The sequence below is a fragment of the Halichoerus grypus genome, chromosome 15 (genome assembly GCF_964656455.1).
Source record: "Halichoerus grypus chromosome 15, mHalGry1.hap1.1, whole genome shotgun sequence".
NCBI lineage: Eukaryota > Metazoa > Chordata > Mammalia > Carnivora > Phocidae > Halichoerus > Halichoerus grypus.
In genome coordinates this window covers 47,924,660-47,937,372 of record NC_135726.1, presented here as the reverse complement: position 1 = coordinate 47,937,372, position 12,713 = coordinate 47,924,660, and the positions used below count along the sequence as shown (strand labels likewise).

General features: G+C 49.7%; 1 protein-coding gene across 1 annotated transcript; it reads right to left on the bottom strand.

The window, feature by feature from the left end:
• Nucleotides 1–3,146: 3,146 nt before the first annotated feature.
• Nucleotides 3,147–11,972, bottom strand: PSMC4 (proteasome 26S subunit, ATPase 4). The gene is made up of 11 exons (XM_036094839.2): nucleotides 11,821–11,972; nucleotides 10,806–10,904; nucleotides 10,495–10,681; nucleotides 8,560–8,706; nucleotides 8,367–8,476; nucleotides 8,149–8,242; nucleotides 4,296–4,463; nucleotides 4,138–4,214; nucleotides 3,826–3,994; nucleotides 3,558–3,613; nucleotides 3,147–3,385 (listed from the first exon to the last, which is right to left on the bottom strand). The coding sequence occupies exons 1-11, from the start codon at nucleotides 11,854–11,856 to the stop codon at nucleotides 3,272–3,274; spliced, it is 1,257 nt and encodes a 418-aa protein (XP_035950732.1). The 5' UTR covers nucleotides 11,857–11,972; the 3' UTR covers nucleotides 3,147–3,271.
• Nucleotides 11,973–12,713: the final 741 nt, after the last annotated feature.

Genomic DNA, 12,713 nt, shown 5'->3' with positions numbered 1-12,713 from the left:
CTACCATATTTTATTCTAGAAACTTCATAGTTCTTTATTCTCTGATCCACCTCGATTTAATTTGGGGGTATGGTGTTAGATATAGGTTGAGGTTAATTTTCCCAAGCTTATCCAGTTGTTCCAGCACGATTTTTTGAAAGAACTGTCCTTTCCTGCACTGAACTGCCTTGGAGTTTTTTAGGACAATCAAATGACTGTACGAGTATAGATCTATTTCTCGATCCTCTATTTTGTTCCACTTATCAATTTATCATTATACCAACACCACATGGCCTTGATTTTAGCTTCATAGTAAATCTTGAGTTCAGGTAGTGTAAATCCCCCAGCTTTATTCTTCTTTTAAAATACCCTTAAGTATTCTAAGTCCTTTGCATTTCCACATGCTTACAATTAATAGCAATTTCTGCAGAAGTGCCTGTTGGGATTTTGATTCACCATTGAGTGTATAGTTCAACTTGAGGAAAACTGACTTCTAAACATCTTTGGGTCTTCTCAGCCATGATCATGGCACATCATTCCATTTAGTTAGGTATTCTCTAGCTTCTCACAGCAAAATTGTGTAATTTTCAGGTATGTGTTTTGTTAAATTTATTCTTAAGTATTTTATGTTCTCTAAAAATGGAACTTTTCTCTTTTAAATTTCATTTTCATTTATCTGCTGTAATATAAAAATTAAAATTGGGGGCATATATTGTCCTTGAAACTATAAATCTTTCCCACAAAGAAAACTCCAGGTTCAGATGACTTTAATGTCAACTGGAACCATGATTTAAGAAAGAAATAATACGACATTAATATCTTTTTCAGAAAATAGAGAAAGAAGGAACATTTCCCATCTCAACACCGATACTAAAACCTAAGAAAGATATCATGAGGAAAAAAATTGTAGACCAAAATCAGTAATAAGCATACACACAAAAACCTCCAAAAAAACCGAAAAGAAAAAAAAAATCCCACAAACCCACAATTAGCAAATGGAATTCAGCAATATATATAAAGGATAATACATCATGACCAGGTGGGGCCTAACCTAGGAAAGCAAGGCTGGTATGACATTCTAAAATGAATCAAAGTAATTCACCATCTTAAGAAGGAAAGAAACCAAAACATCGTGTCAATAGTTGCTTTTTATGTATTTGACAAAACTCAATACCATTCATGAGGACTCTCAATAAGCTACAAATAAAACAAAACTTTCCCAGTTTGATAAGGGATAGGTATGAAAATGAACAGCTAACATACACTTTATGATAAAATATTCAATGTTTTTCCCCTAAGGTCAGAAACAAGGTTCTTCCATTCAACACTGTCCTGTAATATGTATAAAGTGTATAACAAAACAAAAGCATTCCCATGGCACCCTCACCCCCTATTTCCCTACTTCCAAGAGTAGACTACTTCCCATCCTCTTGTTTTGAATTCACTTCCATATTTCTAAAGTCTATGCTTTTGTTAATTCATCAGTTTTAGGTATTAGCTGCTAGTGAGTGTGAAAGATGAGGGCTTAAGGTGTCTGAACAACCCATTTTCCTCTTTTCTCTTGTGCTGCTTGGTTTCCTCAGAAGGAATCCTTGAGTTGCCTGCCTGGGGCTCTCACTTAACCTCGTCTTCCGCACGCACGCCCTCTCTCATCCCTGCTTCAGGCCTGCCAGCCCAGAGACCCAGGGTCTAGACTTTCCTGGAGTAAACCTCCAGCCAGGCTGGAGAAGGGGTTCGGGGCCTGGAATAACAACTCGTTCCTTCACTGCAGGCCAGGTTCGAGTCCCACTTGGTGTATGAATTCTGATTTCTGTGTAGCCTTTCAGGTAGTCCATGTTTCTAGCCCTCCCCTTCAGAACGTGGCACTGGTGATCTCTGAGTGCTAATCTGTTCTGGGCTCCCCTTTACTTCAGGCTCAGTTGGGTTGATGAGCAGTTATCTGCCTCTCCCCGAAACTGTGTTGCTACCACGTCCTCTCTCTTCCTGTGTCCTTGTGAATGTACATCTTGCTCTCTTCTCTCCTTATTTTAGCGAGGTTCCAGGGAGGAGGAAAGGGTAACCTCCACTCAACCTGCCATGCTCCTCTACAGAGGAATCACCCCCATCTCCTCAAGGACCTGTGACTACTGTTTTTCCTTATACTTTCTTCCTATCTCACCTCCAAATACACATGACATTTGTGTATTTGTTCAAGAAATAGTAAGTGAATGTTTACCATGTGTAGGCACTGGGACTTGAACTGTGATCAGGCCACAATCCCTTGCCTATAGGAGCTTCCAGTTCAGAGGAGGGACAGGCAAGCACGTAAGGAAGTCTAAGGGGGCATAAGTGCCAAGCAGAGCATGGACATGGTGCCAGTGGAGCATAGAAGGGTTCCTTCCCGGGCGCCTGGGTGGCTCAGTTGGTTAAGCGACTGCCTTCAGCTCAGGTCATGATCCTGGAGTCCCAGGATCGAGTCCTGCATCGGGCTCCCTGCTCAGCAGGGAGTCTGCTTCTCCCTCTGACCCTCCCCCTCTCATGCTCTCTCTCTCTCTCTCATTCTCTCTCTCAAATAAATAAATAAAATCTTTAAAAAAAAAAAAAAAAAGAAGGGTTCCTTCCCAAGTTGGGGCATCAGGGAAGGCTACCCAGAGGGAGAGGTGTCTCAACAGAGACCTCAAGAGAGAATGGGAATTGGTCCAACCAAACACATTTGTGCCCCAACAAGACCACAGGGAGAAGAGCCAAGGACAGTCACAAAACCCAGCCATCCCACCTCCTCCCCACAACCCTCATCCCTACTCTTGGGGACTCTACTCTGACCCTCAGCCCTACTCTTGGGGACTCTGCAGGGCTAGCTCCTTGTCCTTGATATTCCCTCTGAGTGTGAGAAAGGCAGGAATCACCCAAGACTCAAATGGTCTTCTACCTACTCTAGGAAATGTGGGTAGGGAAATGTGCAGGGGCTTTATTTGTGGTCAAGGGCTGTGGTCTGAGGTTCGATTTCCGCTTCTTTTCCTCAAATTTCTGAAGTCATTTGATTTGAATTCTTTGCTTCTCTCTCAAACCATAACCCAGGACTGTACCTCACCCATTCATCTGTCAGGAGAGCAGGAAGGGACAGAACATCCTATTCATGGCCCAGTTTTCTCCAAAGGAGTGAAACTTTTAGGAAGAAATTGAACAGATTCAATCTTGTATATTTATTGAGTAAACCAATCCTGGGTAAAGAAAAAAGAACACTAGGTTTTGGGACAGAGGTTGGGGAGGTGAGAAAAGTCCCCTCCCCTCCCCTCCCACCACAGGGGGTGGGTCACTTATAAAACTCATGCTCTTGCTCGTCCTTCTTGATGACTGTCTTGTACGCTTTCTCGAAGTCCTTTGCCAGAACAATGTAGCGGTTCTCACGGACGGCCAACATTCCACTCTGTTGAGGGACGAGAGTTAAAATCTATTCCCCAGCCCTAGTGATGGTGGAGGGAGAGACCAGGCCCCAAGCCCCAGGGAGGCAATGTGGGACATGAGGATTGTGGCAGAGTGGTCTCAAAGAGGGTCTTCATACACCCCCTGCCAGGATGCAGAGAGAAACCCTCACTCACCTCCTGACAGATGGAGTTGATATCAGCTCCTGAAATCTTATCTGGTCGGGCCACATCTGCGGCAGGTGAATTAAGGAAACCCCTTTCCCTGCATGAGGGGGTAAATGCCTGGAACCAGAAGTCATCCTCGAGCTTTGTCACCACCCCCACCCCTGGACCTTGGTCTCCTGCCCTGTACAAGTTGGGTCACAGTGAAGGCAGAGATGGTGATGAAGATCCAGTCCCCGTTCCCAACTGGGACCCTCCCCTCACTTCCAGAGCAGGATACAATCTTCCAAGTCAACCTCCTCAGAGAGATTCATCTTGCTGGTGATAGTGGAGAAAATCAATCTCTTCTGGCGGCGGTCAGGGAGTGGAAATTCGATTTTACGGTCAAGGCGTCCTGGCCGCAGCAGGGCAGGATCCAGAGTGTCTGCTCTGTTTGTGGCCATGATCACCTGGCATTGGGGACAGGTCAGCTCAGACCTCTGTCCCCCCTACACCCTCTTTCCTGTCATGATACCTGCCCCCGCACATGCCAGCCTCCACCTTTCTCTGATTCCCATACCACACCTCCCCTTGCCCAGCCTAAATCCCGAACCTTGACATTAACGTTCTGGTCAAATCCATCCATTTGGTTCAGCAGCTCCAGCAGGATTCTCTGAACCTCCCTGTCAGCTGGAGAGCGCAACACGGTCAGTCCAAGGCATCCCGTACAAGCCTGCTCAAGACCCCAGGCCCTGTTGAGGCATCACTCACCCCCTGTCTGGGCATCAAATCTCTTGGTGGCAATGGCATCAATCTCATCTATGAAGATGATGGCAGGTGCGTTCTCCTTGGCCAGGCGGAACACATCCCGGACCATGCGGGGGCCCTCGCCCAGGTACTTCTGTACAAACTCTGAGCCCACGACCCGGATAAACGCAGCTGATGGCAGGATGACAAGGGTTAGATGAGGAAGGGCCTCCCACAGGGCCTGTACTGCTTTACATAAAGAAACTGCGAATCCCCTGAAGACATGCCTTTCTTTGAACACCCACTCCAAGTAGGCCGGGTCATTCTCTCATGCCCTGGGGCTGTGTCCCAGATCCTGCTGGGAGGACCAGGCATCTGCTTGCACCCCACAGCAACCCAGCAGCCCAAATCACGAATCCAGGACCCCAAGCACATATTCTGACATAACCAACAAGTGGCAATGTAGTTGAAGACAGGCTTGTTCTGGGCCTCTCCTTTTGAACTTATTTCTTAAAGTCTAAGGTATTTGTTAACGACTAGATGCGGCTCTGTGTGGCATGGAGCAAAAGAACCCTCCTTTCAGCTACCACAGGGAAGGGAGCCACGCTGTCCATGATGCAGCCCTGGCGGTTTTCTGTCCTAAGCAGGAGCTGTGCATGTGGCAGGCCTGCTCCGCCACGCCCTAACATCCAGAATCCGCACCCGGCTCCAGGTGTTCCTCCTCTCCCTACCTACATTACCTGGGGGCTTGCTCAACGGCAAACCTCAGGGTATCTAAACACATTCCAGTGTTTGCCTCGGCCACACATTTACGTGGCCGCTCTGCAGGTGTCCACATTGTTACCTGTGAAATCCCAACTTCTGAACTCCCCATATCTGACTCGGGCCTCGGTCTGTCTGCCTTCCCCACACTCCACTGCTGCGGTGCCCTGTCCACCACCCCACCCCCCCCGCCTCCCCTTCCCCGTCCTCCCAATCTCTCGTACTGTGTTTCAGTGAAAATCTCCTGGTCACTGAATTACAGCACGTCCCACACTCAGCCCGTCTTTCCCCAACGCCAATCCTGTGAGGGTCACCATTACCCACCGCGCCATGGCCCCAAGAAGAAAGTGGAAGTTGCTCCTGACTCCTCCCACTTGCCAACCCCCTCTAGTCAGTCAGTAAATCCTGTCACTTCTGCCCCGATTCTACCTTCTCTCTCCAACCCCTACCCCCAAGGCCTCTGCCCAAGGCTATAACAGTCAGTCCCCCGGATCACTCCAAAGTCTTCTAACTGGCTGTCAGATTTCTCCTCTCTCCAGTTCACTTCCAGCTGCCAGAATAATCTTTCAAAAAGCTTATCTAATCATACCACTTCTCTAGTGGGGTGGCCACTGGCCACATGTGGCTGCTGGGGAACAGAAATGTGGCTGGTCCAAAATGAGATAGGCTGTCACTGTGAAATACTCACCGGACTTCCAGAGAGACTTAGTACAAACTAGTGTAAAATATCTCAACAAATGTCCACCAGCAAATGTCCGGATAAATAAAACATGGTATATACATACAATGGAATATTATTCGGCCTTAAAAAGGAATTCTGTTTTGACACCTGCTCCAGCAAGGATGTGCCCTGAAGACAACAGGCTAAGTGAAAAAGACAGTCATGAAAACACAAATGTAGGATTCATCTACTTCTATGAGATACTCATGTATGACAGCCAAATTCCTCGCCACTGGAAGCAGAACAGAGGTTATCGGGTTTGGGGGAAGGGGGTGTGGAGAACACAGTTAGTGTCTAATGGGTATGGAGTTTCAGTCTGGGACCATCGTTCTGTCCCAAGTTCTGGAAATGGGACAGGGGTGGAGGTTGTGCAGCACTGTGAATGTTCTTAATGCCACTGAATTGTACACTTAAAAACTGGTTAAAACACTAATTTTTGTTATATATATTTTACTATAGTAAAAAAATTTTTTAAATCTTCAATTTTATATCTGCTACATATTAAAATAATAGTACTTTGACTATACTTGTTAAATAAAATATATTAAGTTCACCTACTTCTTGTAACTTATTTCTTTTAGTGGGTACTTAAAATTCTTAAATTTTGTATGCGGCTTGCATTGTATTTCTATTGTCTCCTGCCCGTCTAAAACCCCCCTGCTCTCAGGACAATGTGCAAAATCCCTGAGATTCGTGCTAAGACTATATTCACACCCTTTCTGAGCTCTCCAGCCTCACCCCTGGGGAACCTGCCAAGCACAGCCCTCCTTCAGCCAGCCCGCCAACATCGGCTGAGCAAGTACCACAGTGCATTACTGGGCAGGTGCAGGAAACGCAGGAAAGAACGAATGTACAAGGTCCTACCCTTGTGGAGTTTCATCGTGGTCTACTCACAACTCATTCAATAAAAAGTTCTTTCCCACCCCGGGCCTTTGCACATACTATTCTGGAATGCTCCCTCCCAATTGTGTGCCTGACACATCGCTCATGCCTCGCTTCCTCTGGGAAGCCCTACCTGAGAGGCACAGGCAGAATGGACCAACGTGCCCTCCCATGAGGGCGATCCCACTTCTCTCCCTGCTTCCCTGGGGCATCTACTGCTCTGCAGACTGCTCCTACTCAACCTCCCCTCCAACTGAGCCCCCTCGCTCACTCACTTCAGCTGCAGGGGCCTCCTTGTTATTCCTGGAACACTAAGCACATTCCCGCCCCACCAGACAGTCCCGCCGCCTGATACGTTCCTCCCGCAGACATCCATGTAACTCACTCCCTCACGTCTTTATGTGAACATCACCTCATAAAAGTCTTCCCCGACCACCCCCCAGTTCTGCCATATAAAGTGGCAGCCCTTTGTCCTGCTTCCTCTCATCATGCGTTCAGCACCACGTGACCTATAATCTGTTCACCTGTTTATCTGTCCAAGGACTTCCCCAACTAAGACATCACCTCCACGAAGAAAGGAGACTTTGTTCTGTTCACTGCCATGTCTCCTGCACTTAGAGCGCGGCTTGGCACACTTAGGTACTCAATAAATAGTAACTGAATGACTGAGTTCTATGTGTTTTTCTTTTTCCGCAGCCACACTGGGAGGTTCTCCAACACGGGACATGTCTGAGCTCAGCTCAGGGCCTGGGAGAGCAGAAGTCCAATGAACCACTAAGCAAATGAATGTTCAGAACAATGGCTGGCATTTCTTGTCCACTCTCTACGCGCCAGGTATGGTTCTAGAAGCTTTATATTGATTTAATCCTCCGAATAACCCAGACAGATAGGAAACGGAAGTCACAGAGAGACTAACTTATTGAGTAGTGACATACACTAGCTTACATAGGGGAGCCAGATTTCAAACCCACTCAGCTTGGCCCAGAAAACCCACTGCTTAACCGCTGCCTTCTATTGCCCCCAGCTCACACGTGTTAAGATTTTAAGATGTGCTGAGCCCGAATCTCAGGCTTTATAAACAGTAACAGAGCGACTTTCAGACATTTTTGTCTGGAACCTATAAGAAATAGGTGTATAAACAACCACAAGTGTATGTGTGTACGCAAAAGGTTTCACGAAGTAATATGAGCTCTTACTATGTGGGATGGATGCTGATGTTTCCAGTTTCATTTTTTTACATGCTGGTTGCAACCCATGAATTTGAACTCATGGTTACTAATGGGTGACAACCCACTGTGAAGCAAGTCTTCTGTTAGACGAGGGGACTGAGGCATGAGGCAGTGAAGCCACCTCCCCAGGACGGCACAGCAAGAGGCAGCCTGGGGCTTTGACCCCACAGCCCCCGTTCTTAATCGCCACACCTCGCCACTTCCTGGGGAAGATGAGAAAGCAGGGAGCGAGGTCCCAAGAGCCCAGAAGGTCAGAGCTCCAGGGAAGGGCCCAGCAGCTCACCTGTCGTGTGATGAGCCACGGCCTTTGCCAACATGGTCTTCCCACAGCCGGGTGGACCATACATGAGGACGCCTCGGGGAGGGTCAATGCCGATCTGAAATGCAGAGGTAAAGAAGGATGAGCCAGGGAGTCCCACCGCCAACTCGAGACACGGCGGGGGGGGGGGGGGGGGGGGGGCGGGGGCGGCTGTCCCTTCCCTGGCACTTCCAGCCCCTCACCTGCTTATAGAGCTCAAAGTGTGTAAGTGGGAGCTCCACAGCCTCCCGCACCTCTTGCTTCTGGATGTCCATGCCCCCGATGTCTGCATACATCACGTCTGGCTTCTGGTCTGGTGGGAGAGCAGAGCGGGGGCTCCCAGCCTGGCCCACAGGGTCCCCTCAGGCTTCCCCAGCCCTGGGCTCCCCCTCTCACCTGAGGTGAGCATCATGATGCTGCTGTCTGCCTCAGGAGGCAGTACGTCCACCAGGGCATTGCTGTGCTTGTGGAGGGCCACCGAGGCATTAGGCTTGAGCAGCTCCCGGTCAATGGTGCTCAGGATGCGCACGTAGTAGTTGGAGCCTTTGGGAGACAGGAAGGGAGCAGGGAAAGTCAGAAGTGCAGAGAACCTCAAAACTGTCTCCTCCCCCAAATCTTAGAGTCGTAGCCTCCAGGCCAACAGTATCTTTCACTCAGACCCCGAACAGCCCTCCTGGCCTCTAGTCTTGCCTCCTCCGGTCCATCCCCACATTTGTGATGACACACAATCTCCAGCCCCGACGGTCTCTCAAGCTCCAGCCCTAGGTGAGCAGCAGCCTCCTGGAATGTGTCCCCCCGTGTGTCCCCAGGGTCTCCCTCACTCACTGTGCTGCTCCTCTTGGGTCCCTGTCTCAGGGAGGCCCGTGGTCCCTAGTCACCAGCTAGAGTCCCAAGGCTCATGCTGACCTTTCTCCCCTGCCCTCCACAGCCCATCAATCCCTGTGCTCTTCCACCCAGCCTCCTGAATGTCTCTAATCTCCTCTCCTTCACCACAGACCCCACCTGATTCAGCCTTCCGCTCCCACCTAGGTCTCTGCACCAGACTCCTCCCTGCTCGCCCAGCCTCCAGGCTCACGGCTCCCATCCACCTTCTACTCTTATGGTGGTGATACTCACCTCTGTGCAGCATCAGTCTCTCTCCTGACCTTCAGACCTGGCTGTCTAGCAGCCTCCCGGACCCCTCCCTGTGAAGTCCTTGGCTGCCTGCACTGTCTCCCTCCAAACCTACTCTTCTGCCCATGTTGGCATCTCAGGGATAGCCCCACTGTCCCCCTAAGTCCTACAGGTCCAAGACACAAGCCTCATTCTGGGGATCTCCCTCCCTTCACCACCTCACCTCTGGCCCCTCAGTCCAATTCCAGGCCCAGTTACACTCCGTTCCCCACCTTTACAAGAACATGGCTTGGTCCAAAAGAGCAGAAGCCAGAAGCAGGAAATGACAGATAACACACAGAGACAACAACCATCATAAGGGCAGGGCCTGAACCCGTGTTAACAACAGCAGCTACCACATACTGAGTCCTGCCAGAGCCCAAGCTCTTCACACTTCACCCATGGTTTCAAATTGCCAGTCCCAACCCAGTAACTGTCATGAAATCAACTTAGAGGGTCACATCCAGAACACTGTTTAAGACAAAAACAGGCTAGAACAGAATAAAAAACATCAGAGTATGTAACACATAGTAAGGCTAAATATCATTTGATGAAACTTTCAATATGTATTTAGTTTTTATACATGGATATGTATGTAGCTGACCCTTGAACAATGCAGGGGTTAGCAGCGCTGACCCCTCAGGCAACTGAAAATCCACATATAACTTGACTCCCCAAAAACTCAACTACTAATAGCCCGCTATTGACCAGAAGCCTTACCAATACCAAAAAGGGTCAATTAACACATGTCTTGTATGTTTTACGTATTATATACTATAACCTTACAGTAAAGTAAGCTAAAAAGAGAAAATATTATTGAGCAAATCATAAGGAAGAGAAAATATGTTTACAGTACTGTACTGTATTTATCCAAAAAATCCGTGTATAAGACCCATACAGTTCAAACCTGTGTTGTTCAAAGGTCAACTGTACACCTAGGTACATATATATATATACACGCACACACACAAAACACACACATACACACGTGTAGAGAGAGAATATAAAATATATGTCTACTTTTATATCAAAGTCAGAAAAACACCATTACATTGCCTTGCTTTGTTTGTTCTTCTAAGACCCCAGCACACTTCCTGGTCCGTGACAGGAAAAGAATTAACCGATGTTTAATGAACAGATGAGTGAACGAGGTGCCCCCCTACGCACCCACCCACGCACCTGTGGTGGAGCCCACAATGGCTGTATTCTGATCCACAGCCTCCAGAAACTGTCCGATGACCAGTGGGATGCTCTGGATTCGCTTCACCTCCTCCTGGGCATGGAGGAATTCCTTCTTCAGGTTCTTCTGCTCATCCTTGATGTATTCCTCCTGCACCTCGAGGAACTCCAGCTCTTGCTGCAGCTTCTGTGAGCGGAGAGGGGTAAGGTAGACGGTTGTGTCCGGTCCTGCTGAGCCAGGCAGCAGTGGAAGGTGGGGGGAGTATGGCATGCTGGGTCCTGTGCAGGGTCCGGACTGTGGCTGACTGTACCTTGTAGCGGCTGTACAGGTCCTCCAGGTCCTCGGGCTCAGGCCCCAGGAAGGAAAGGCCAGTCTGGGGCCGTGACACAGACAGTGCTGGGATCTCATCCTAGAACAAGGGAGAAAACTCAGGTTGGAAAAAGAGCGTCCCCTCATGAGAGAATCTAGAGCACCCTCCCCACTCCACCATGAACCACTCAGCCCCTAACAGGCTCCTGACATCATTCAGCCCCTCTAAATAGACTCTACAAGCCTCTCAGTCCCCTAGATAGGCTCCTGATGTCACCTAGCCTCTAACAGGGCCCCTTTGTCAACTAGCTCCCCAAACAGGTATTTTACTATCATATGCCCCTTGTAACATATCCCCAATATCAACCTGACTCCCAACTAGGGCCTAAAGGTCACATCAACTCCTTACCGGACTCTAATGCCTCTTAGCCCCCGTCAACTAGTTCCTAGTATCACACGACTATCTCATTATAGGCTGTTAAAGTCACCTTCGAACATTCTAACATCACCCAGTTTTCCCCAAAAGATCCCTCATGTCACAGAACCCGGACTCAAATTAGGTCCTTATGTCATCCAGCTCCCCAGGTCGGCCGCAAACATCACTCGGCCAGACCACAGATACTACGAAGCCCCCCAACACCAGCCAAGTCCCGAACGTCAGTCAGCTCCCCGGCCCCCCGTGAGACATCATTCGGCCCACGGCCAAGTGCCCTATCACTCACACCCTGACGCATCCGCAGCCCCGCCGGGCACCGATATCACTAAGCACTCCTAGCTAGCCCCCGAAATCATTCCGTGCCAAAGAACCTGTAATGTCACTCATTCCTGCAGCCGCGCGTTCTGAGCCTTACTGCCCTCCTAACATCATTCAGCCACCGAGCCAGGCCTCGGGGCGGCAGAGAGCTCTCCACCGAGGCCTCCAGAACCAGCCAGACCCGGGCCGGAAATCCCGCAGCCACTCAGCACCCCACGCAGGTCGGCCTCGCCCTCTCCCCGCGAGCCCGGCAGCACCGGACCTGAGCTTTCTCCACCAAGATGCCTATTTCCTCCATAGTGACCAAGCCGGCCTCTTGTGGCCCAGCCAGATCTAGTCACCGCTTCCGCCGACGCTACCGGAAGACTAGGGCCTCAGTGGATTCTGGGAAACGTAGTTTAAGACTTCGCTAGGGAGGGCTGGATGGGCCGCAAAGGATGGAGGGAAGGGAAGTCTTCGTCCTGGGCTCCGCCCCCAAGACAAGCTTAGGCGCCCTCCTTACCTGGGCTGGGGACGGCGCGCGTGCGCAGTAACGCGTGGTGGCACCATCTCGAGCGGCGTCCGCGCGCAGTTTTTCTCGCCAGTAGGGGGCGCTGCCTCCTTTTTCAGTTGGGAACTGGCAGATCCGTCCGGGAGAGCTTGGTGGCCAAGCGCTGGTGGCGCTCATTTAGTGGCGGGGCTGGAGATGCTTTGGGCGGGGTTCCCCAGAGGGGTTCCTTTAGGAGATCTAAATGTGGGCAGCGCCCGAGGATTGTTCCCCGCGTGGGGGCGGGAAGCACCGGGCTCCACCCTGGGGGTTGATATAGTGTGGGCCAGGAGTGAAGGCTGGAGAAAGAATTCTTGAGACGTTTTGGTGGAAGAAGGTGCTTTATTATAGCAGGGGGACAGGACCCGTGGGCAGGAAAAGCTGCACTTGTGTTTGTGAGGAGTGACTGATTAAATACCTTCTAGTTTGGGGGGGGGACGGTGCTAAGGATAGAGTAAGTAAGTCTCTAAGGAATTTGGAAGTAAAGCTTTCAGGACCTTGAGGGGCTAGCTGCTGCTAAGATAAGATTATTTACTAATACCTAGTAAAACATCAGTCTTGAGGCTCTTCAGATGTGTATCAGTGGGCCACATGCTCTGGAGGTCGTTGCAAATGTATCTTGGGGAGTG